This window comes from Aphelocoma coerulescens, unplaced genomic scaffold, assembly GCF_041296385.1.
Source record: "Aphelocoma coerulescens isolate FSJ_1873_10779 unplaced genomic scaffold, UR_Acoe_1.0 HiC_scaffold_205, whole genome shotgun sequence".
NCBI classification, from domain to species: domain Eukaryota; kingdom Metazoa; phylum Chordata; class Aves; order Passeriformes; family Corvidae; genus Aphelocoma; species Aphelocoma coerulescens.
Window position 1 is genome coordinate 232,457 of NW_027183551.1, and position 24,344 is coordinate 256,800.

At 55.0% G+C, this 24,344-nt stretch overlaps 3 protein-coding genes across 3 annotated transcripts in view; 1 reads left to right on the forward strand and 2 right to left on the reverse strand.

Moving 5' to 3' along the window:
• Positions 1–396: 396 nt before the first annotated feature.
• The window catches only part of MCM7 (minichromosome maintenance complex component 7), a 29,694-nt gene continuing 5,746 nt past the window's right edge, over positions 397–24,344 (forward strand). Inside the window, exons 1-13 of the mRNA XM_068999024.1 lie at positions 397–602; positions 786–865; positions 5,341–5,505; positions 8,201–8,325; positions 9,710–9,890; positions 10,702–10,839; positions 12,579–12,728; positions 16,641–16,761; positions 18,238–18,369; positions 19,571–19,654; positions 20,652–21,045; positions 22,211–22,294; positions 24,130–24,298. Coding sequence (XP_068855125.1) covers positions 572–602; positions 786–865; positions 5,341–5,505; positions 8,201–8,325; positions 9,710–9,890; positions 10,702–10,839; positions 12,579–12,728; positions 16,641–16,761; positions 18,238–18,369; positions 19,571–19,654; positions 20,652–21,045; positions 22,211–22,294; positions 24,130–24,298 — 1,854 coding nt within the window. The 5' untranslated portion in view covers positions 397–571. The remainder of the gene's footprint in view (positions 603–785; positions 866–5,340; positions 5,506–8,200; positions 8,326–9,709; positions 9,891–10,701; positions 10,840–12,578; positions 12,729–16,640; positions 16,762–18,237; positions 18,370–19,570; positions 19,655–20,651; positions 21,046–22,210; positions 22,295–24,129; positions 24,299–24,344) is intronic.
• Positions 5,663–7,594, reverse strand: LOC138101151 (uncharacterized; the record flags this gene model as incomplete). The annotated part of the gene is given in 2 exon segments (XM_068999009.1): positions 5,663–5,767; positions 7,550–7,594. Coding segments are annotated over 2 exon segments (150 nt in total), but the record flags the coding sequence as incomplete, so codon positions are not given.
• On the reverse strand, positions 12,940–15,593 carry LOC138101156 (elastin-like). The gene is made up of 4 exons (XM_068999015.1): positions 15,590–15,593; positions 13,384–14,373; positions 13,040–13,143; positions 12,940–12,945 (listed from the first exon to the last, which is right to left on the reverse strand). The coding sequence occupies exons 1-4, from the start codon at positions 15,591–15,593 to the stop codon at positions 12,940–12,942; spliced, it is 1,104 nt and encodes a 367-aa protein (XP_068855116.1).

A 24,344-nucleotide genomic window follows, 5' to 3' on the forward strand; every position in this document is an offset into this window, starting at 1 on the left:
CCGTGGGCGTGGCCTCGCCTCACGTGGCCACCGCCGCTTCTTCCTATTGGTTGATCGCTCCCCTACTTCCGGGTGTGCCCCCGTTGTGATTGGTCCTCGCTGTCGCCAGGGGGAAGGGCGGACCTTGCGTTCTGATTGGCCGCCCGGCTGTCACGTGGCCGCCGGTTTTTCGCGCCACTCGCTGTGAGGCGGCGGCGGTGGCGGGAAAAGGGGGGCGAGAGATCGTGAGGGGGAAATCGCGATCGTGAGGGGGAAATCGCGATCGTGAGGGAGAAATCGCCACCGTGAGGGGGAAAACGTGATCGTGAGGGGGAAATCGCGATCGTGAGGGGGAAATCGCGATCGTGAGGGGGAAAACGCCACCGTGAGGGGGAAAACGTGATCGTGAGGGGGAAATCGCGATCGTGAGGGGGAAATCGCCACCGTGAGGGAGAAATCGCGATCGTGAGGGGGAAATCGCCACCGTGAGGGGGAAATCGCCACCGTGAGGGGGAAATCGCGGTCGTGAGGGGGAAATCGCGATCGTGAGGGGGAAATCGCGACGAGGAATCGCCACAGGAGCGGCCCCGACATGGCCCCGCGCGACTACGACAGCGAGAAAGGTTTGGGGAGGGCAGGGGCCACCGGGACTGGGTTATTGATCTGTTATCGGAACCCCCCCCCCCCCCCCCCCATATCGCATGCCGTAATTGGGGAACTCTCGCAATTATCGGGATATTCCCTCCGTTATCGGCACTTTCCTCCCGTTTCTGATTCCCGTTTCTCGGTCTGTGATCTCCCCTCAGAGAAGGCGAAGCGGTTTTTTGAGGAGTTTTATCGCGATGGTCCCGACGGACGCAAGGAATTCCCGTACCGGGAGCAGCTGGTGAGGGCCGGCACCCCCAAATTCACCCCGAACCCCCTCGAAACCCCCCCAAAACTCCCTCAGGTTCCACCTTAAAACCCCCTAAATTCATCTCCAATTTCTCCTAAACATCTTCAAATCTCCTCGAATTCCGCTCCTGCACCCCTCAAATCTCTCCTAAAGTCCCTCAGATTCTCCCCAAACCGCTTCAAACTCTCCCACTCTCCTCAATCCCCCCCAAACCTCCCCCAATCCCTCCCAAATTTCCCCAAAACCCCCTTTTTTCAGCCCAAAACCCCCTTTTTTCAGCCCCAAAACCCCTTTTTCCCTCAAAATCCCCTTTTTTCACCCGAAAGCCCCCTTTTTCACCCCAAACCCTCCCTTTTTTCACCCCAAAACCCCCTTTTTTTACCCCAAACCCACCTTTTTCACCCCAAAACCCCTTTTTTTTTGCCCCAAACCCTCCCTTTCTTTACCCCAAACCCTATTTCTTCTCCCCAAAACCTCCCTTTTTCACTCCAAAACCCCCTTTTTTCCCTCAAAACCCCCTTTTTCGCCCCAAACCCTCCCTTTTTCACCCCAAAACCTCCCTTTTTTCCCCTCAGAACCCCTTTTTACACCCTAAAATCATTTTTTCCACCTCAAAACCTCCCTTTTTTCACCCCAAAGCCCCCTTTTTTCACCCCCAAACCCCCTTTATTTCACCAAAACCCCCATTTTTCACCCCAAACCCCCTTTATTTCACCAAAACCCCCATTTTTCACCCCAAACCCCCTTTATTTCACCAAAACCCCCATTTTTCACCCCAAAACCCCTTTTCCCCCCCAACCCCAGGTGGCTCTGGCCCGGCGGCAGCAGGTGGCCCTCTGGGTGGCCCTGGACGACGTGGCTCACCCCAAACCCCCTTCTTTCACCCCAAATCCCCCTTTTTTCACCCCAAAACCCCCCTTTTTCCCTTTATTTCACCAAAACCCCCATTTTTCACCCCAAATCCCCTTTTTCCCCCCAACCCCAGGCGGCTCTGGCCCGGCGGCAGCAGGTGGCCCTCTGGGTGGCCCTGGACGACGTGGCTCACCCCAAACCCCCTTTATTTCACCCCAAAACCTCCTTTTTTTCCCATTTTTCACCCTAAATCCCCTTTTTTCACCCCAAACCCCCTTTATTTCACCAAAAGCCCCATTTTTCACCCCAAAACCCCACTTTTTCCCCCCCCAACCCCAGGCGGCTGTGGCCCGGCAGCAGCAGGTGGCCCTCTGGGTGGCCCTGGACGACGTGGCTCACCCCAAATCCCCCTTCTTTCACCCCAAAACCCCTCTTTTTCCCTTTCTTTCACCAAAACCCCCATTTTTCACCCCAAAACCCCCCTTTTTCACCCCAACCCACGGTGGCTGTGGCCCGGCGGCAGCAGGTGGCCCTCTGAGTGGCCCTGGATGACGTGGCTCACCCCAAATCCCCTTCTTTCACCCCAAACCCCCATTTTTACCCCAAACCCCCATTTTTCACCCCAAAACCCCCTTTTTTCACCCCAAAAATCTCCTTTTTTTCCCCTTTTTCACCCCAAAACCCCCCTTTTTCACCCCAACCCCAGGTGGCTCTGGCCCGGCGGCAGCAGGTGGCCCTCTGGGTGGCCCTGGACGACGTGGCTCACCCCAAACCCCCTTCTTTCACCCCAAATCCCCCTTTTTTCACCCCAAAACCCCCCTTTTTCCCTTTATTTCACCAAAACCCCCATTTTTCACCCCAAAACCCCCTTTTTTCACCCCAAAACCCCCCTTTCTCCCCCCAAACCCCAGGCGGCTGTGGCCCGGCGGCAGCAGGTGGCCCTCTGGGTGGCCCTGGACGACGTGGCTCACCCCAAAACCCCCCTTTTTTCACCCCAAAACCCCCCTTTTTCACCCCAAAACCCCCTTTATTTCACCAAAAGCCCCATTTTTCACCCCAAAACCCCCCTTTCTCACCCCAAAACCCCCCTTTTTCCCCCCCCAACCCCCAGGTGGCTGTGGCCCGGCGGCAGCAGGTGGCCCTCTGGGTGGCCCTGGACGATGTGGCTCACCCCAAACCCCCTTTATTTCACCAAAACCCCCCTTTTTCACCCCAAAACCCCCCTTTTTCCCTTTATTTCACCAAAACCCCCCTTTCTCACCAAACCCCAGGTGGCTCTGGCCCGGCGGCAGCAGGTGGCCCTCTGGGTGGCCCTGGACGACGTGGCTCGCCCCAAACCCCCTTAATTTCGCCAAAGCCCTCTTTTTTCCCCCCAAAACCCCCCTTTTTCACCCCAAAACCTCCCTTTTTCCCCAAAACCCCTTTTCTTCTCCCCAAAATCTCCCATTTTTCACCCCAAAACCCCCTCTTTCACCCCAAAAACCTCCATTTTTTCCCATTTTTCACCCTAAATCCCCTTTTTTCACCCCAAACCCTCTTGATTTCACCAAAACCCCCTTTTTTCACCCCAAACCCCCCTTTTTCCCTTTATTTCACCAAAACCCCCCTTTTTCCCCCCAACCCCAGGTGGCTCTGGCCCGGCGGCAGCAGGTGGCCCTCTGGGTGGCCCTGGACGATGTGGCTCACTCCAAATCCGCCTTTTTTCACCCCAAACCCCCTTTATTTCACCAAACCCCCCATTTTTCACCCCAAACCCCCTTTATTTCACCAAAACCCCCATTTTTCACCCCAAATCCCCTTTTCCCCCCCAAACCCCAGGTGGCTCTGGCCCGGCGGCAGCAGGTGGCCCTCTGGGTGGCCCTGGACGATGTGGCTCACCCCAAACCCCCTTTATTTCACCCCAAAACCCCCCTTTTTCCCTTTATTTCACCAAAACCCCCATTTTTCACCCCAAACCCCCTTTATTTCACCAAAACCCCCCTTTTTCACCCCAAATCCCCTTTTCCCCCCCAACCCCAGGTGGCTCTGGCCCGGCGGCAGCAGGTGGCCCTCTGGGTGGCCCTGGACGACGTGGCTCACCCCAAACCCCCTTCTTTCACCCCAAATCCCCCTTTTTTCACCCCAAAACCCCCCTTTTTCACCCCAAACCCCCTTTTTTCCCCCCAAAACCCCCCTTTTTCACCCCAAAACCTCCCTTTTTCCCCAAAACCCCTTTTCTTCTCCCCAAAATCTCCCATTTTTCACCCCAAAACCCCCTCTTTCACCCCAAAAACCTCCATTTTTTCCCATTTTTCACCCTAAATCCTCTTTTTTCACCCCAAACCCTCTTGATTTCACCAAAACCCCCTTTTTTCACCCCAAACCCCCCTTTTTCCCCCCAACCCACGGTGGCTGTGGCCCGGCGGCAGCAGGTGGCCCTCTGGGTGGCCCTGGACGACGTGGCTCACCCCAAACCCCCTTTATTTCACCAAAAGCCCCATTTTTCACCCCAAAACCCCCCTTTTTCACCCCAAAACCCCCCTTTTTCACCCCAAAACCCCCCTTTTTCCCCCCCAACCCCCAGGCGGCTGTGGCCCGGCGGCAGCAGGTGGCCCTCTGGGTGGCCCTGGACGACGTGGCTCACCCCAAACCCCCTTTTTTCACCAAAACCCCCCTTTTTCACCCCAAAACCCCCCTTTTTCCCTTTATTTCACCAAAACCCCCCTTTTTCACCCCAACCCCAGGTGGCTGTGGCCCGGCGGCAGCAGGTGGCCCTCTGGGTGGTCCTGGACGACGTGGCTCGCCCCAAACCCCCTTAATTTCGCCAAAGCCCTCTTTTTTCCCCCCAAAACCCCCCTTTTTCACCCCAAAACCTCCCTTTTTCCCCAAAACCCCTTTTCTTCTCCCCAAAATCTCCCATTTTTCACCCCAAAACCCCCTCTTTCACCCCAAAAACCTCAATTTTTTCCCATTTTTCACCCTAAATCCCCTTTTTTCACCCCAAACCCTCTTTATTTCACCAAAACCCCCTTTTTTCACCCCAAACCCCTCTTTTTCCCTTTATTTCACCAAAACCCCCCTTTTTCCCCCCAACCCCAGGTGGCTCTGGCCCGGCGGCAGCAGGTGGCCCTCTGGGTGGCCCTGGACGATGTGGCTCACTCCAAATCCGCCTTTTTTCACCCCAAACCCCCTTTATTTCACCAAACCCCCCATTTTTCACCCCAAACCCCCTTTATTTCACCAAAACCCCCATTTTTCACCCCAAATCCCCTTTTCCCCCCCAAACCCCAGGTGGCTCTGGCCCGGCGGCAGCAGGTGGCCCTCTGGGTGGCCCTGGACGATGTGGCTCACCCCAAACCCCCTTTATTTCACCAAAACCCCCTCTTTTCCCCCCAAAACCCCCCTTTTTCCCTTTATTTCACCAAAACCCCCCTTTTCCCCCCCAACCCCAGGCGGCTCTGGCCCGGCGGCAGCAGGTGGCCCTCTGGGTGGCCCTGGACGATGTGGCTCACCCCAAACCCCCTTCTTTCACCCCAAATCCCCTTTATTTCACCAAAACCCCCATTTTCACCCCAAAAACCTCCATTTTTTCCCATTTTTCACCCAAAACCCCCCTTTTTCCCCCCAACCCCCAGGCGGCTGTGGCCCGGCGGCAGCAGGTGGCCCTCTGGGTGGCCCTGGACGACGTGGCCGCGGACGAGCCCGAGCTGGCCGAGGCCGTGCTGGAGAACGTCCGGCGCTACGGGCGCGTCTTCGCCGCCGCCGCGCACGAGCTGCTGCCCCGCTACGGCAGCGCCCAGGTCGGGGGGCACCGGGGGCAACCGCGGGGCGGGAGGGGGCTAGCGGGGCGGGGGGTGGGGTTTGGGGGGGTTTGGGGCGGGTTTGAGGGGGTTTTGGGTGGGTTTGGGGGGATTTTGGGGGGGGTTGGGGTGGTTTTGGGGGGTTTGGGGTGGTTTTAGGGGGATTTTGGGTGGGTTTGAGGGGGGTGAGGGGGGTTTGGGGTGGTTTTGGGGGGTTTGAGGTGGTTTTTGGGGGTGGTTTGGGGTGGTTTTAGGGGGATTTTGGGGGGTTGGGGTGGGATTTGGGGGGGTTTTGGGTGGGTTTGGGGGGGATTTGGGGTGGTTTTAGGGGGATTTTGAGTGGTTTTGAGGGGGGTTTGGGTGGTTTTGATGGGGTTTGAGGGGGTTGGGGGGGTTTGGCGGGGTTTGGGGTGGTTTTAGGGGGATTTTGGGTGGGTTTGATGGGGTTTGAGGGGGGTTTTGGGGGGTTTGGGGTGGTTTTTAGGGGGATTTTGGGTGGTTTTGAGGGGAGTTTGGGGTGGTTTTGGGTGGGTTTGGGGGGATTTGGGGTGGTTTTGGGGGGGTTTGATGGGGTTTGGGGTGGGTTTGAGGGGGTTTGGGGGGGTTGGGGGTGGGTTTGAGGGGGGTTTGGGGGGGTTGGGGGGGGTTTGGGGTGGGTTTGGGGGGGTTAGGGGGATTTGGGTGGGTTTGGGGGGGATTTGGGGGGGTTTGATGGGGTTTGAGGGGGGTTTTGGGGTGGTTTTGGGGGATTTGGGGTGGTTTGGGGTGGTTTTAGGGGGATTTTGGGTGGGTTTGATGGGATTTGGGGGGGTTTGGGGTGGGTTTGGGGGGGTTTTGGGAGGTTTGGGTGGGGTTTGGGGTGGTTTGGGTGGGGTTTGGGGTGGTTTTTAGGGGGATTTTGGGTGGTTTTGAGGGGAGTTTGGGGTGGTTTTGGGGGTTTTGGGTGGGCCTTGGGGGGGATTTGGGGTGGGTTTGGAGAGTTTTGGCTGGGGTTTGGGTGGGGTTTGGGGTGGTTTTGGGTGGCTTTGGGTGGGTTTTAGGGGGATTTGGGGGGATTTTGGATGTGTTTGGGTGGGGTTTGGGGGGATTTTGGGTGTGTTTGGGTGGGGTTAGGGGGGATTTTGGGTGTGTTTGGGTGGGGTTAGGGGGGATTTTGGGTGGGTTTGGTGGGGTTAGGGGGGATTTTGGGTGGGTTTGGTGGGGTTTGGGGTGGGTTGGGTGAGGTTTGGGGTGGGTTTGGGGGAATTTTGGGTGGGTTTGGGGGTTTTGGGTGGGGCTTGGGGGGGATTTGGGGTGGGTTTGGGGTGGTTTTGGGGGGGATTTGGGGTGGGTTTGGAGAGTTTTGGCTGGGGTTTGGGGGGGTTTAAGTGGGTTTGGGGTGGGCTTGGTGGGGTTTGAGGGGATTTGTGGTGGTTTTGAGGGGTTTGGGGTGATTTTTTGGGTGGGTTTGGGGGATTTGGGTGCGTTTGGGGGGGGTTTTGGGGGATTTTGGGGGGGTTGGGGTGGTTTTGGGGGGTTTGGGGTGGTTTTAGGGGGATTTTGGGTGGGTTTGATGGGGTTTGAGGGGGGTTTGGGGTGGTTTGGGGTGGTTTTAGGGGGATTTTGGGTGAGTTTGGTGGGGTTTGGGGTGGTTTTGGGTGGGTTTGGGGGGGATTTGGGGTGGTTTTAGGGGGATTTTGAGTGGTTTTGAGGGGGGTTTGGGTGGTTTTGATGGGGTTTGAGGGGGGTTTGAGGGGGTTGGGGGGGATTTGGGTGGGTTTGGGGGGGATTTGGGGGGGCTTGGGGGGGTTGGGGTGGTTTTAGGGGGATTTTGGGTGGGTTTGATGGGATTTGAGGGGGGTTTGGGGTGGTTTTGGGGGGGTTTGGGGTGGTTTTTAGGGGGATTTTGGGTGGTTTTGAGGGGAGTTTGGGGTGGTTTTGGGTGGGTTTGGGGGGATTTGGGGTGGTTTTGGGGGGGTTTGATGGGGTTTGAGGGGGGTTTAGGGTGGTTTGAGGGGGATTTGGGGTGGGTTTGGGGGGTTTTGGGTGGGTTTGATGGGGTTTGAGGGGGTTTTGGGGTGGTTTTAGGGGGAGTTTGGGTGGGTTTGGGGGGGATTTGGGGTGGTTCTGGGGAGGTTTGGGGTGGGTTTGGGTGGGTTTGGGGTGGGTTTGGGGTGGGTTTGAGGGGGGATTTGGGGTGGTTTTGGGTGGGATTTTGAATGAGATTTTGGGGGTGGTTTTGAGGAGGATTTGGGGGTGATTTTGAGGGGGATTTTGGGGTGGGTTTGAGTGGGATTTTGGGGTGATTTTTGAGGGGAATTTGGGGGTGGTTTTAAAATCCCTTCAGGAGGATTTTGGGTGGGGGTCCCTCTGAGCCCAGAACCTTTACTTGGAGCACCTTTGGGGCATTCCAGGATCATTTTGGGGCATTTTGGGGTGCCTTTGAGTGCAATTTCAGGACAATTTTGGGGTACTTCTACATGGGAACCCCCCAAAGCCCCCCAAAGCCCCCCTCCCCAATTTGTGCTCCCCAGAACCTTTACCTGGAGCACCTTCGGGTGGTCTCGGGGTCGTTTCGGGGGTGCCCACGATGGGATTTGAGTGGGATTTGAGGCATTTTAGGGTGGTTTGGACTGGGATTTTGGGATAATTTGGGGTGAGGATCCCCCCCCAAACCCCACCTGAGCCCCCTCCCCAATTTTTTCCCCCCCTCCAGGCCCCCGCCCGGGACCCCCTGGACGTTTACCTGGAGCATCGGCTGCTGCTGGAGCAGCGGGGCCGGGCCGGGGGGGCCCCCAGGGACCCCCAAAATCAGTTCCCCCCGGAGCTGCTGCGGCGTTTGTGAGTCGGGGGAGGGGCTTTGGGGACCCCAGACCCCAATTTTGGGCACCCCAAAACCCCACAAACCCCTCCAGATCTTACCCTGCTTCCTCAGATCCTTCCCAATCCCAACTAAATCCTCCTCAGGTCCCCCAAATCCCCCTCAATTCCCACTTTTTTCCCCCATTTCTCCCGGTTTTGTTCTCTCCCATCTCCGTTTTTCACCCCAAAACCCAATTTTTTTCCCATTTTTCCCCCATTTTCCCCCATTTTTTCTCTTCCCATCTCCCTGTAGCCCCATTTCTTTCCTGTCCAGATCCCCTTTTCCCCCCCAAAAACCCCGTTTTTTCTCATTTTACCCCCGTTTTTGCTCCGTGAACCCCATTTTTCCCCTCACTTTTTCCTTCTCAGACACCACAATTCCCACAAATCCCACTTTTTTTCCGTTTTTCTGTGTTTTCCCCCCAAAACTGAGCTGTCCTTCCACACCCCATCCTGCTCCAAGGCCCTGTGGGAGCCACCTCACTTTTCTCTCTACAATCCCCATTTTTTACCCCAAAATTCCGGAGTTTTTTTTTCCCCACATCCCCCAATCCCCATTTTCCCTGTCCCAATTCCTGTTTTGCCCAAAATCCCCGTTTTTCACCCCAAAACCGAGCTGTCCTTCCACACCCCATCCTGCTCCAACCCGCTGTCCCCACAGGAGCTCCAGACCCCATTTCCCCCCATTTTTCACCCCACAAATTCCATATTTTTCCCCCCCAATCCCCCTTTTCCCTGTCCCAATTCCCGTTTTGCCCAAAATCCCCGTTTTTCACCCCAAAAGCGAGCTGTACTTCCGTGCCCCGTCCTGCTCCAAGGCTCTGTCCCCACAGGAGCTCCAGACCCAATTTCCCTCCATTTTCCCCCATTTTCCACCCCACAAATTCCATATTTTTCCCCCCCAATCCCCCTTTTCCCTGTCCCAATTCCTGTTTTGCCCAAAATCCCCGTTTTTCACCCCAAAAGCGAGCTGTCCTTCCACACCCCATCCTGCTCCAAGGCCCTGTGGGAGCCACCTCATTTTTCCTTCTAGAAACCCCATTTTTCACCCCAAAATTCCGGGGTCTTTTTTGCTCCCCACATCCTTCAATCCCCATTTCTCCTGTCCCAATTCCTGTTTTTCCCAAAATCCCCATTTTTCACCCCAAACCCCAGCTGTCCTTCCACACCCCATCCTGCTCCAACCCGCTGTCCCCACAGGAGCTCCAGACCCCATTTCCCCCCATTTCCCCCCATTTTCCCCCATTTCCCTCCATTTTCCCCCATTTTCCACCCCACAAATTCCGTATTTTCCCCCCCCAATCCCCCTTTTCCCTGTCCCAATTCCCGTTTTGCCCAAAATCCCCGTTTTTCACCCCAAAAGCGAGCTGTACTTCCGTGCCCCGTCCTGCTCCAAGGCTCTGTCCCCGCGGGAGCTCCGGGCCAGCAGCATCGGCTCCTTGGTCACCGTGGAGGGCATCGTCACCCGGGCCAGCGACGTCCGGCCCCTGCTGCGCGTGGCCACCTACAGCTGCGACCAGTGCGGGGCTGAGACCTACCAGCCGGTACTGGGATGGACTGGGATGGACTGGGAATGGGTTTGGGGCAGTTTTGGGGGGATTTGGGGCAGTTTTGGGGGGATTTGGGGCAGTTTTGGGGGAGGGCATCGTCACCCGGGCCAGCGACGTCCGGCCCCTGCTGCGCGTGGCCACCTACAGCTGTGACCAGTGCGGGGCTGAGACCTACCAGCCGGTACTGGGATGGACTGGGACAAACTGGGAATGGGTTTGGGGCAGTTTTGGGGTGATTTGGGGCAGTTTTGGGGGGGATTTGGGGCAGTTTTGGGGTCTCAGTGCCACCTCCAGCTGTGACCAGTGCGGGGCTGAGACCTACCAGCCGGTACTGGGATGGACTGGGAGGGATTGGGATCGACTGGGAATGGATTTGGGACAGTTTTGGGGGGATTTGGGGCAGTTTTGGGCAGTTCCAGGGGATTTGGGGGCAGTTTTGGCGTCTCAGTGCCACCTCCAACAGTGACCAGTGCGGGGCTGAGACCTACCAGCTGGTACTGGGACGGACTGGGACTAACTGGGATGGACTGGGATGAACTGGGAGGGGGTTTGAGGGGTTTTGGGGCGATTTCAGGTGGATTTTTGGGGGGATTCTCTGAATTTTTGGGATTTCCCCTCACAGATCGAAGGCCTCATTTTCCCGCCTTTTCCAAGGGGCCATTTTGGGGGCCCCGGGGGGAATTTTTTTGGGATCTTGGGTGAATTTTTGGGGCTTCAAGTGAAGTTTTGGGGGTTCAGGTGAAGTTTTGAGGGTCCAGGTGGATTTTTTGGGGGGGTTCTCTGAGTTTTTGGGATCTTTCCCCAGATCGAGGGCCCGACTTTTACGCCGCTGCTGCTCTGCCCGAGCCGCGAGTGCCAGACCAACCGCTCGGGGGGGCGGCTCTACCTGCAGAGCCGGGGCTCCAAATTCACCAAATTCCAGGAGTTGCGGATTCAGGAACATGTGAGTGAGGGGGGAACCCGAAATTCCTGACGGGAGACCCCAAAATCCCAAAAAATCCCCTCAGGAAACTCCAAAATCCTCAAAAATCCCCTCAGAATTGCTTCCAAAATGGCGGCCGGGGTCTTTAAGACGGCCCCCAGGATCCTAAAATTGGCTCCAAATCCACCAAATTCCAGGAATTGTGGATTCAGGAGCACGTGAGTGAGGGGAGGACCCGAAATTCCTGACGGGAGACCCCAAAATCCCAAAAAATCCCCTCAGGAAACTCCAAAATTCTCAAAAATCCCCTCAGAATTTATTGCAAAATGGCGGCCGGGGTCTTTAAAATGGACTCTAGGGGCTTAAAATTGGTTCCAAATTCACCAAATTCCAGGAATTGTGGGTTCAGGAACACATGAGTGAGGGGGGAACCCGAAATTCCTGACGGGAGACCCCAAAATCCCAAAAAATCCCCTCAGGAAACTCCAAAATTCCCTCAGAATTGCTTCCAAAATGGCGGCCTGGGTCTTTAAAACGGCCCCCAGGATCCTGAAATTGGCTCCAAATCCACCAAATTCCAGGAATTGTGGATTCAGGAGCACGTGAGTGAGGGGAGAAGCCGAAATTCCTGATGGGGGACCCCAAAATCCAAAAAAATCCCCTCAGGAAACTCCAAAATCCCCTCAAAGCTGATTCCAAAATGGCGGCCGGGGTCTTTAAAATGGACTCTAGGGGCTTAAAATTGGCTCAAAATCCACCAAATTCCAGGAATTGTGGATTCAGGAGCACGTGAGTGAGGGGGGAACCCGAAATTCCTGACGGGAGACCCCAAAATCCCAAAAAATCTCCTCAGGAAACTCCAAAATCCTCAAAAATCCCCTCAGAATTGCTTCCAAAATGGCGGCCTGGGTCTTTAAAACGGCACCCAGGATCCTAAGATTGGCTCCAAATCCACCAAATTCCAGGAATTGTGGATTCAGGAGCACGTGAGTGAGGAGAGGACCCAAAATTCCTGACGGGAGACCCCAAAATCCCAAAAAATCTCCTCAGGAAACTCAAAAATCCCCTCAGAATTTATTGCAAAATGGCGGCCGGGGTCTTTAAAATGGACTCTAGGGGCTTAAAATTGGTTCCAAATCCACCAAATTCCAGGAATTGTGGATTCAGGAACGCGTGAGTGAGGGGGGAACCCGAAATTCCTGACAGGAGACCCCAAAATCCCAAAAAATCCCCTCAGGAAACTCAAAAATCCCCTCAGAATTGCTTCCAAAATGGCGGCCTGGATGTTAAAAATGGACTCAAATGTCCTGGAATGTCCCAAAATTGTCTCAAATGTTCCCAGACTGACCCCAAACATCCCAAAAATGGCTCCAAATGTCCCTGAATGGCCCCAAATGCCTCCAAATATCCCCAGATGTCCAAAAAATCTTTCTAAAATTGACTCTAACGTCCCTAAGCTGCCCCCAAAATGGTCCTAAACTGCCCCAAACGTCTCAAAATGCCTAAAAATCTCCCCAAAATTGGTTTTAAATCCTAAAACATCCCTAAACTGTCCCAAAGCATCCCAAAACCTCCCTAAACTTGACTTTAACGCCCCCAAAACGTCACAAACTGCCCCGAAACGACAAAAAAAAATCTCCCCGAAAACCCCTCAAAATCGACTTCGACGTCGCCAAAATGGATTGGAACGTCCCAAAACGCCCCAAAATCTCCCCAAAATCGCTTCCAAAATCTCACCTGTCCCCCTTTCGTGCCCTCAGTCCGACCAGGTGCCCGTGGGCCACTTGCCCCGGTCGCTGTCGCTGCACCTGAGCGGGGCCAACACGCGCCAGGCCCAGCCCGGCGACCACGTCCGGGTCAGCGGCGCCTTCCTGCCCCTGCTGCGGCCGGGATTCCGCCAGGTGACACAGGTGAGTGGCCAAAACGCACCTGGCACCCCAAAAATCACACCTGGCACCCCAAAAACCTCACCTGGGACCCCAAAAATGTACCCAAACCTCACCTGGCACCCCAAAAACCTCACCTGGGATCTCCCAGAACTCCCCTTGCTGCCCCTGCTGCGGCCGGGATTCCGCCAGGTGACACAGGTGAGTGGCCAAAACGCACCTGGCACCCCAAAAATCACACCTGGGACCCCAAAAATCACACCTGGCACCCCAAAATCCACACCTGGGACCCCAAAATCTACACCTGGGACCCCAAAAATGCACCCAAACCTCACCTGGGATCTCCCAGAACTCCCCTTGCTGCCCCTGCTGCGGCCGGGATTCCGCCAGGTGACACAGGTGAGTGGCCAAAACGCACCTGGGACCCCAAAAATCACACCTGGCACCCCAAAATCCACACCTGGGACCCCAAAAACTGCACCTGGAACCCCAAAAATCACACCTGGGACCCCAAAAATGCACCCAAACCTCACCGGGGATCTCCCAGAACTCCCCTTGCTGCCCCTGCTGCGGCCGGGATTCCGCCAGGTGACACAGGTGAGTGGCCAAAACACACCTGGGACCCCAAAAATCACACCTGGGACCCCAAAAACCTCACCTGGGACCTCAAAATCCACACCTGGGACCCCAAAAATCACACCTGGCACCCCAAAATCCACACCTGGCACCCCAAAATCCACACCTGGGACCCCAAAAATGCACCCAAACCTCACCTGGGATCTCCCAGAACTCCCCTTGCTGCCCCTGCTGCGGCCGGGATTCCGCCAGGTGACACAGGTGAGTGGCCAAAACGCACCTGGGACCCCAAAAATCACACCTGGCACCCCAAAATCCACACCTGGGACCCCAAAAACTGCACCTGGAACCCCAAAAATCACACCTGGCACCCCAAAAATGACACCTGGGACCCCAAAAACCTCACCTGGGACCCCAAAAATGCACCCAAACCTCACCTGGGATCTCCCAGAACTCCCCTTGCTGCCCCTGCTGCGGCCGGGATTCCGCCAGGTGACACAGGTGAGTGGCCAAAACGCACCTGGGACCCCAAAAATCACACCTGGCACCCCAAAATCCACACCTGGGACCCCAAAAATGTACCCAAACCTCACCTGGCACCCCAAAAACCTCACCTGGGATCTCCCAGAACTCCCCTTGCTGCCCCTGCTGCGGCCGGGCTTCCGCCAGGTGACACAGGTGAGTGGCCAAAACGCACCTGGGACCCCAAAAATCACACCTGGGACCCCAAAAATCACACCTGGCACCCCAAAATCCACACCTGGGACCCCAAAATCTACACCTGGGACCCCAAAAATGCACCCAAACCTCACCTGGGATCTCCCAGAACTCCCCTTGCTGCCCCTGCTGCGGCCGGGATTCCGCCAGGTGACACAGGTGAGTGGCCAAAACGCACCTGGGACCCCAAAAATCACACCTGGCACCCCAAAATCCACACCTGGGACCCCAAAAACCTCACCTGGGACCCCAAAAATGTACCCAAACCTCACCTGGCACCCCAAAAACCTCACCTGGGATCTCCCAGAACTCCCCTTGCTGCCCCTGCTGCGGCCGGGCTTCCGCCAGGTGACACAGGTGAGTGGCCAAAATGCACCTGGGACCCCAAAAATCACACCTGGCACCCCAAAATCCACACCTGGGACCCCAAAAATGTACCCAAACCTCACCTGGCACCCCAAAAACCTCACCTGGGATCTCCCAGAACTCCCCTTGCTGCCCCTGCTGCGGTCGGGATTCTGCCAGGTGACACAGGTGAGTGGCCAAAACGCACCTGGGACCCCAAAAATCACACCTGGCACCCCAAAAACCTCACCTGGGACCCCAAAAATGTACCCAAACCTCACCTGGCACCCCAAAAACCTCACCTGGGATCTCCCAGAACTCCCCTTGCTGCCCCTGCTGCGGCCGGGATTCCGCCAGGTGACACAGGTGAGTGGCCAAAACGCACCTGGCACCCCAAAAATCACACCTGGGACCCCAAAAATCACACCTGGCACCCCAAAATCCACACCTGGGACCCCAAAATCTACACCTGGGACCCCAAAAATGCACCCAAACCTCACCGGGGAGGGTAAAAAATGCACCCAAAATTCCCCTTGCTGCCCCTGCTGCGGCCGGGATTCCGCCAGGTGACACAGGTGAGTAGCCAAAACACACCTGGGACCCCAAAAATCACACCTGGCACCCCAAAAATGTACCCAAACCTCACCTGGGACCCCAAAAATCACACCTGGCACCCCAAAATCCACACCTGGCACCCCAAAAACCTCACCTGGGACCCCAAAAACTGCACCTGGAACCCCAAAAATCACACCTGGCACCCCAAAATCCACACCTGGGACCCCGAAAGCCTCCCCTGGGACCCCAAGAACTGCACTTGGCATCCCTAAAACCTCACCTGGGACCCCAAAATCCACCCAGAATTTACCTGGGACCCCAAGAACACCACCTGGGACCCCAAAATCCACACCTGGCACCCCAAAAACCTCACCTGGGACCCCAAAAACCTCACCTGGCATCCCCAAAACTGCACCTGGGACTCCAAAAATCACACCTGGACTCCAAAAATCCCACCTGGGACCCCAAAAACCTCATCTGGGACCCCAAAATCCACACCTGGGACCCCAAAATCCACCCAGAATTCACCTGCGACCACAAAAACCTCACCTGGGACCCCAAAATCCTCACCTGGCACCCCAAAAATCCCACCTGGGACCCCAAAAATCCCACCTGGGACCCCAAATCCCCCAAATTCCCACTTTTCCCTGTTTTTCCCAACCCAAGGTTTGCTGATCCTGGAGGGGTCTCACCCATCCCCCCCAAAATCCTCTTTTTCCCTCCAAAAATCCCCATTTTTCCCAAAATCCCCCTTTTTTCCCCCAAATCTCACCTGCCCAGTCCCACACCCCTCATTTTCCCCCCCAAAATTCCCTTTTTTTCCCCCAAAAAATCCCATTTCTTGCCCAAAAAATCCCCGTTTTTCCCCCCAAAATCCCCATTTTCCCCCCAAAATCCCCATTTTTCCCCCCAAAAATTCCCTTTTCTTGCCCCAAAAATCCCCGTTTTCCCCCCAAAATCCCCGTTTTTCCCTCAAAACACCCATTTTTCCCAAAATCCCCGTTTTTCACCCCAAACCAGGGGCTGCTGTCCGAGACCTTCCTGGAGGGGAACAGTCTCACCTGGCCCCCCCAAAATCCCCATTTTTCCCCCCCAAAAATCCCCAATTTTCACCCAAAAATCCCCGTTTTTTTACTCAAAATCCCCATTTTCCCCCCAAAAATCTGCATTTTTCCCAAAATCGCCGTTTTTTCCCCCAAACCAGGGGCTGCTGTCCGAGACCTTCCTGGAGGGGAACAGTCTCACCTGGCCCCCCCAAAATCCCCATTTTTCCCCCCAAAAATCCCCAATTTTCACCCCAAAATCCCCGTTTTTTACTCAAAATCCCTGTTTTTCCCCCAAAAATCCCCATTTTTCCCAAAATCGCCATTTTTTCCCCCAAACCAGGGGCTGCTGTCCGAGACCTTCCTGGAGGGGAACAGTCTCCCCTGTCCAAAAGCTCCATTTTTCACCCAGAAATCCCCAATTTTCACCCCAAAATCCCCGTTTTTTTACTCAAAATCCCCATTTTTCCCCCCAAAAATCCCCGTTTTTCCCAAAATCGCCGTTTTTTGCCCCAAACCAGGGGCTGCTGTCCGAGACCTTCCTGGAGGGAAACAGTCTCACCTGTCCAAAACCTCCATTTTTCCCCCCAGAAATCCCCAATTTTCACCCAAAAATCCCCGTTTTTGTACTCAAAATCCCCATTTTCCCCCCCAAAAATCTGCATTTTTCCCAAAATCGCCGTTTTTTGCCCCAAACCAGGGGCTGCTGTCCGAGACCTTCCTGGAGGGGCACCACGTGGCCAAGGTGAACAAGAGCGAGGAGGAGGAGGGTGGGGGAGGGGAGCTGAGCCCCGAGGAGCTGCGGGAGATCACGGGCACAGGTGGGTTTGGGGCGAAAAGCGGCGGTTTTGGGAAAAACGGGGATTTTGGGGGGAAAATGGGGATTTTTGGGGGGAAAAAGGGGGATTTTTTGGGAAAAATGGGGATTTTGGGGGAAAAACGGGGATTTTGGGAAAAAGGGGGATTTTTGGGGGGAAAATGGGGATTTTTTGGGGGGGAAAATGGGGATTTTGGGGGGAAAATGGGGATTTTTTGGGGGGGAAAAGGGGGATGTTTTGGGAAAAATGGGAATTTTGGGGGAAAAACGGGGATTTTGGGAAAAAGGGGGATATTTTGGGGGGAAAAGGGGGATTTTGGGTGAAAAAGTCGGATTTTGGGTGAAAAACGGCGATTTTTTGGAGTGAAAAATGGGGATTTTTGGGAGGAAAATGGGGATTTTTGGGGGGGGGAAATGGGGAATTTGGGAAAAACGGGGATTTTGGGGTGAAAAACGGGGATTTTGGGGTGAAAAATGGGGATTTTTGGGGGGAAAATGGGGATTTTGGGGGAAAAATGAGGATTTTTGGGGTGAAAAATGGGGATTTGGGGAATTTTGGGGCCATTCCAGCCGATTTTGGGGTCCCTAAGTCCAATTTTGGGTCCGTTCTTGCCGATTTTGGGGTCCCCAATTTTGGGGCCGTTCTTGTCAATTTTGGGGTCCCAAAGTCCGATTTTGAGGTCGTTCCAGCCAATTTTGGGGTCCCCAAGTCCAATTTTGGTGTCCCCAAGTCCAATTTTGGGGCCGTTCCTGCCAATTTTGGGTCCCCAACTCCAATTCTGGGGCCCTTCTTACCATTTTCGGGGTCCCTGAAGCCGATTTCGGGCTCCCCAAGTCCAATTTTGGGTCCGTTCCTGCCAATTTTGGGGTCCCCAAGTCCAATTCTGGGGCCGTTCTTGCTAATTTTGGGGTCGTTCCAGCCAATTTTGGGGCTGTTGCCAATTTTGGGTCCCCAAGTCCAATTTTGAGGTCTCAAAGTCCAATTTTGGGGCCGTTCCAGCCAATTTTGGGGTCCCTAAGTCCAATTTTGGGTCCGTTCCTGCCGATTTTGGGGTCCCCAATTTTGGGGCCGTTCTTGTCAATTTTGGGGTCCCAAAGTCCGATTTTGGGGTCGTTCCAGCCAATTTTGGGGTCCCCAAGTCCAATTTTGGTGTCCCCAAGTCCAATTTTGGGGCCGTTCCTGCCAATTTTGGGTCCCCAAGTCCAATTTTGGTGTCCCCAAGTCCAATTTTGGGGTCCCCACGTCCAATTCTGGGGCCGTTCTTGCTAATTTTGGGGTCGTTCCAGCCAATTTTGGGGCTGTTGCCAATTTTGGTGTCCCCAAGTCCAATTTGGGGTCGTTCCAGCCAATTTTTGGGTCCCCAACTCCAATTCTGGGGCCCTTCTTACCATTTTCGGGCTCCCTGAAGCCGATTTCGGGCTCCCCGAGTCCGATTTCCGCCGCCCCACCCCCGAATTCCCGGGATTTGGGCCCTTCCAGAGGAGGATTTCTACGGGAAGCTGGCGGCCTCCATCGCCCCCGAGATCTTCGGCCACGAGGACGTCAAGAAGTCGCTGCTGCTGCTGCTGGTGGGCGGCGTGGAGAGGAGCCCCCGCGGGATGCGCATCCGGGGTGAGCCCCAAATCCCGGGAAAACCCCCCAAAAATCCCCCTGGGAAATGGGGCCGAAGGCAGAGGAGTCAGCCCGAGCCCTGTTCTGCTTTTTGCCCGGTTTTCCCCTTTTTTTCTGCCCCTTTTTTGCTTTTTTTATCCCTTTTTTATCTCGTTTTTATCCCCTTTTTTATTCCTTGTTTTTCCCTTTTTTATCCTTTTTTTATCCCTTTTTTATTCTGTTTTTTATCCTTTTTTCATTCTGTTTTTTATCCCTTTTTAATCCCTTTTTTATTCTGTTTTTTATCTCCTTTTAATTCCTTTTTTATCCTGTTTTGTATTCCCTTTTAATCCTTTTTTTATCCTGTTTTTTATCCCCTTTTAGTCCCTTTTTTATCCCTTTTTATCCCGTTTTTATCTCTTTTTTATCCCTTTTTTATCCCTTTCTTATCCCCTTTTTTATCCCCTTTTAATCCCATTTTTATCCCTTTTTTTTTTTCTCCTTTTTAAATCCCCTTTTTATCCCTCTTTATTCCCTTTTAATCCCCTTTTTTATCCTTTTTTTTAAATCTTTTTTTCCTCCTCCAAATCCGGGTTTTTTTCCCCCATTTCCCGCCCCAGTTCCGGGGTTTTTTTCCCCCATTTCCCGCCCCAGTTCCGGGGTTTTTTTCCCCCATTTCCTCCCCCAAATCCGAGGTTTTTTACCCCAAATCCAGGTTTTTTTGCCCATTTCCCACCCCAAATCCGGGGGTTTTTTTCCCAAATCGGGGCTGGTTTTGCCCAATTCCGGGTTGTTTTGCCCAAATCGGGGTTTTTTTGCCCATTTCCCACCCTAAATCCGGGGTTGTTTTGCCCAAATCGGGGCTTTTTTGCCCATTTCCCACCCCAAATCAGGGTTGTTTTGCCCAAATCCGGGGTTTTTTTGCCCAATTCCGGGTTGTTTTGCCCAAATCGGGGTTGTTTTGCCCAAATTGGGTTTTTTTTTTCCCAAATCCGGGATTGTTTTGCCCAAATCGGGGTTGTTTTGCCCAAATCCGGGGTTGTTTTGCCCAAATCCGGGGTTGTTTTGCCCAATTCCGGGTTGTTTTGCCCAAATCGGGGGTTTTTTTGCCCAAATTGGGGGTTTTTTTGCCCAAATCCGGGTTATTTTGCCCAAATCGGGGTTGTTTTGCCCAAATCCGGGATATTTTGCCCAAATCCGGGTCGTTTTGCCCCATTCCCAGGGAACATCAACATCTGCCTCATGGGGGACCCGGGCGTGGCCAAGTCCCAGCTGCTCTCCTACATCGACCGCCTGGCGCCGCGCAGTGAGTGCCGCCCTTCCTCCCGCTGCTCCTCCTCATCCTCTTCCTGCTCCTCATCCTCCTCATCCTCCTCATCCTCATCCTCATCCTCTTCCTGCTCCTCTTCCTCCTCATCCTCCTCATCCTCATCCTCATCCTCATCCTCATCCTCATCTTCTTCCTGCTCCTCTTCCTCCTCATTCTCCTCATCCTCATCCTCATCCTCTTCCTGCTCCTCTTCCTCATCATCCTCATCCTCCTCATCCTCATCCTCATCCTCTTCCTGCTCCTCTTCCTCCTCATCCTGCTCCTCTTCTTCTTCCTCCTCCTCCTCATCCTCATTCTCCTCATCCTCCTGTTCCTAATCCTTCTCCTCTTCCTCATCCTCATCCTGCTCCTTCTCCTCCTCGTCCTCCTCGTCCTCCTCGTCCTCCTCCTCCTCCTCCTCCTCCTCCTCCCATTCCTCCTCCTCCTCCTCCTCCTCCTCGTCCTCCTCCTTCTCCTCCTCGTCCTCCTCCTCGTCCTCCTCCTCCTCCTCCTCATCCTCCTTATCCTGCTCCTCCTCCTCCTCCTTCTCCTCCTCCTCCTCCTCCTCCCATTCCTCCTCCTCCTCCTCCTCCTCCTCCTCCTCCTCCCATTCCTCCTCCTCCTCCTCCTCCTCCTCCTCCTCCTCCTCCTCCTTGTCCTCCTCGTCCTCCTCCTCGTCCTCCTCGTCCTCGTCCTCGTCCTCGTCCTCGTCCTCCTCCTCCTCCTCCTCCTCCTCCTCCTCCTCCTCCTCCTCCTCCTCCTCCTCCTCCTCCTCCTCCTCCTCCTCCTCCTCCTCCCATTCTTCCTCCTCCTCCTCCTCATCCTCCTCGTCCTCCTTGTCCTCCTCGTCCTCATCCTCGTCCTCGTCCTCCTCCTCCTCCCCCCCCTCCTCCTCCTCCTCCTCCTCCCATTCCTCCTCCCCCCCCTCCTCCTCCTCCTCTCCCCCTCCCTCCCCACCTCCCCCCGCTCCTCCTGACGCCGCCGTGCCCCGCAGGCCAGTACACGACGGGCCGCGGCTCCTCGGGCGTGGGGCTGACGGCGGCCGTGCTGCGGGACCCGCACAGCGGCGAGCTGACCCTCGAGGGCGGCTCTCTGGTGCTGGCCGACCGCGGCGTCTGCTGCATCGACGAGTTCGACAAGATGCTCGAGGCCGACCGCGTGGCCGTGCACGAGGCGCTGGAGCAGCAGAGCGTGGCCGTGGCCAAGGCCGGCGTCATGGCCACCCTCAACGCCCGCTGCGCCGTCCTGGCGGCCGCCAACCCGGCCCTGGGCCGCTACGACCCCAGCCGGAGCCTGGAGCACAACCTGCAGCTGCCGGCCGCTCTCCTGTCCCGCTTCGACCTCCTCTGGCTGCTCCAGGACCGGCCCCAGCGCGACAAGGACCTGCGGTGAGGAGCGGCGTCGGCGACGCCTTGCCTTGGGTCGGGTGTGGGACCAATGGAAGAGTCCTTGGGTTGGGTTGGGTTGGGTTGGGTGTGGGACCAATGGAAGAGCCCTTGGGTTGGGTTGGGTTGGGTTGGGTTTGGGACCAATGGAAGAGTCCTTGGGTTGGGTTGGGTTGGGTTTGTATCAATGGAAGAGTCCTTGGGTTGGGTTGGGTTGGGTTGGGTTGGGTTGGGTTTGGGACCAATGGAAGAGTCCTTGGGTTGGGCTGGGTTGGGTTGAGTTGGGTTGGGTTGAGTTGGGTTGAGTTGGGTTGGGTTGGGTTGAGTTGGGTTGGGTTGAGTGGAGTTGGGTTGGGTTGGGTTGAGTTGGGTTGGGTTGAGTTGGGTTGGGTTGGGTTGGATGGGTTGAGTTGGGTTGAGTTGAGTTGGGTTGGGTTGGGTTGGGTTGAGTTGGGTTGGGTTGGGTTGGGTTGGGTTTGGGACCAATGGAAGAGTCCTTGGGTTGAGTTGGGTTGGGTTGAGTTGAGTTGGGTTGGGTTGAGTTGGGTTGAGTTGAGTTGGGTTGGGTTGAGTTGGGTTGAGTTGGGTTGAGTTGGGTTGGGTTGAGTTGAGTTGGGTTGAGTTGGGTTGGGTTGGGTTGAGTTGGGTTGAGTTGGGTTGGGTTGGGTTGGGTTGAGTTGGGTTGAGTTGGGTTGGGTTGAGTTGGGTTGGGTTGGGTTGGGTTGGGTTGGGTTGGGTTGAGTTGGGTTGAGTTGGGTTGGGTTGGGTTGAGTTGGGTTGGGTTGGGTTGAGTTGGGTTGAGTTGGGTTGGGTTGGGTTGAGTTGGGTTGGGTTGGGTTGGGTTGAGTTGAGTTGAGTTGGGTTGAGTTGAGTTGGGTTGAGTTGGGTTGGGTTGAGTTGAGTTGAGTTGAAGACAGCCCCAAATCCCCCCAAATCCCCATTTCTCCCCAAATTCCCCATTTTTCTCCCCAAACTCCCGTTCCTCCCCACAACTCCCCAAAATCCCCCTTTTTCCCCGATTTCCAGGCTCTCCCCGCGCATCCCCTCCCCCCACCCCCTCCCAGTGCCCTGGAGCCCCTGGCACAAACTGGGCAGACTGGGAGGGCTCTCCCAAATTTCTGGGACCCCCCAAAACCCCCGAATTCCGGCTTTTCCCCCCAAATCCCAGGCTGGCCCAGCACATCACCTACGTGCACCGGCACTGCCGGGAGCCGCCCAGCGCCTTCCGGCCCCTGGACATGAAACTCATGAGGTTCGTAGCCAAATTCCGCCGGTTTTAGCCCAAATTCTGCTTTAGTCACCAAATTCCGTGGTTTTCACCCCAAATTCTGCTGGTTTCAACCCAAATTCTGCTTTATTCACCCCAAATTCTGCTTTATTCCCCAAATTCCGTGTTTTTCACGCCAAATTCCGACGTTTTCTGCCCAAATTCCGACGTTTTCTGCCCAAATTCTGCTTTAGTCACCAAATTCCGTGGTTTTCACCCCAAATTCTGCCGTTTTCTGCCCAAATTCCGCCAGTTTCAGCCCAAATTCTGCTTTAGTCACCCCAAATTCTGCTTTATTCACCCCAAATTCTGCTTTAGTCACCAAATTCCGTGTTTTTCACCCCAAATTCTGCGGTTTTCAGCCCAAATTCCGCCGTTTTCTGCCCAAATTCTGCTTTAGTCACCCCAAATTCTGCTTTAGTCACCCAAATTCCGTGTTTTTCACCCCAAATTTTGCTTCTTCCCCCCAAATTTCACATTTTCGCTCTTTTTCCCCTAAATCTCCCTTTTTCCCCCCAAAACCCCCTCCCCGTGTCCCGACGTGTCGCGACAGGCGCATCACCACGACGTTCAGGCGCCATTTTCCCCCCAAATTTCGCTTTTCCCCCCCCAAATTTTGCTTCTTTTCCCCCAAATTCCACCTTTTCCCCCCCAAATTTCACATTTTCGCTCTCTTTTCCCCCAAATCTCCCTTTTTCCCCCCAAAACCCCCTCCCCATGTCACGACATGTCGCGACAGGCACAACATCGCCTCCTGCAAGCACAAATTTCCCCCAAATTCCATGTTTTTCCCCCCAAAATTTCACATTTTTCCCCCAAATTCCACCTTTTCCCCCCCAAATTTCACATTTTTGCTCTTTTTCCCCCAAATCTCCCTTTTTCCCCCCAAAACCCCCTCCCCGTGTCCCGACATGTCGCGACAGGCGCATCACCACGACGTTCAGGCGCCATTTTCCCCCCAAATTTTGCTTTTTTTCCCCCAAACTCCACTTTTTTCCCCCCAAATTTTGCTTCTTTTCCCCCAAATTCCACCTTTTCCCCCCCAAATTTCACATTTTCGCTCTTTTTCCCCTAAATCTCCCTTTTTCCCCCCAAAACCCCCTCCCCATGTCACGACATGTCGCGACAGACACAACATCGCTTCCCGCAAGCACAAATTTCCCCCAAATTTCGCTTTTTCCCCCCCAAATTCCGTGGTTTTCCCCCCAAATTTTGCTTCTTTTTCCCCCCAAATTTCACATTTTCGCTCTCTTTTTCCCCCAAATCTCCCTTTTTCCCCCCAAAACCCCCTCCCCGTGTCCCGACGTGTCGCGACAGGCGCATCACCACGACATTCAGGCGCGATTTTTCCCCCAAATTTCGCTTTTTCCCCCCAAATTCTGCTTTTTTCCCCCCAAATTTTGCTTCTTTTCCCCCAAAATTTCACATTTTCACTCTCTTTTTCCCCCAAATCTCCCTTTTCCCCCCAAAACCCCCTCCCCGTGTCACGACATGTCGCGACAGGCACAACATCGCCTCCTGCAAGCACAAATTTCCCCCAAATTCCACCTTTTCCCCCCCAAATTTCACATTTTCGCTCTTTTTCCCCCAAATCTCCCTTTTTCCCCCCAAAACCCCCTCCCCGTGTCCCGACATGTCGCGACAGGCGCATCACCACGACGTTCAGGCGCCATTTTCCCCCCAAATTTCGCTTTTCCCCCCCCAAATTTTGCTTCTTTTCCCCCAAATTCCACCTTTTCCCCCCCAAATTTCACATTTTCGCTCTTTTTCCCCCAAATCTCCCTTTTTCCCCCCAAAACCCCCTCCCCGTGTCCTGACAGGCGCTACCTCGCCACCTGCAAGCGCAAGGAGCCGCTGGTGCCCGAGGCCTTGGCCGAGTTCATCACGGCCGCCTACGTGGAGCTGCGCAAGGAGGCCGGGGCCGGCCGCGACGGCATCTACACATCTGCCAGGACCCTGCTGGCCATCCTGCGCCTGGCCACCGCCCTGGTGCGTGTCCCAGTATAAACCAGTACGAACCAGTATGGGCCAGTAA

Bases quoted from the DNA above. Each gene is read 5' to 3' on its own strand.
- LOC138101156 (XM_068999015.1), bottom strand. The intron at 13,144-13,383 runs GTGTGGATTTTG...TTGGGGTGCCAG, and splicing joins TGTGATTTTTGGGGTCCCAG to GTGTGATTTTTGGGGTCCCA.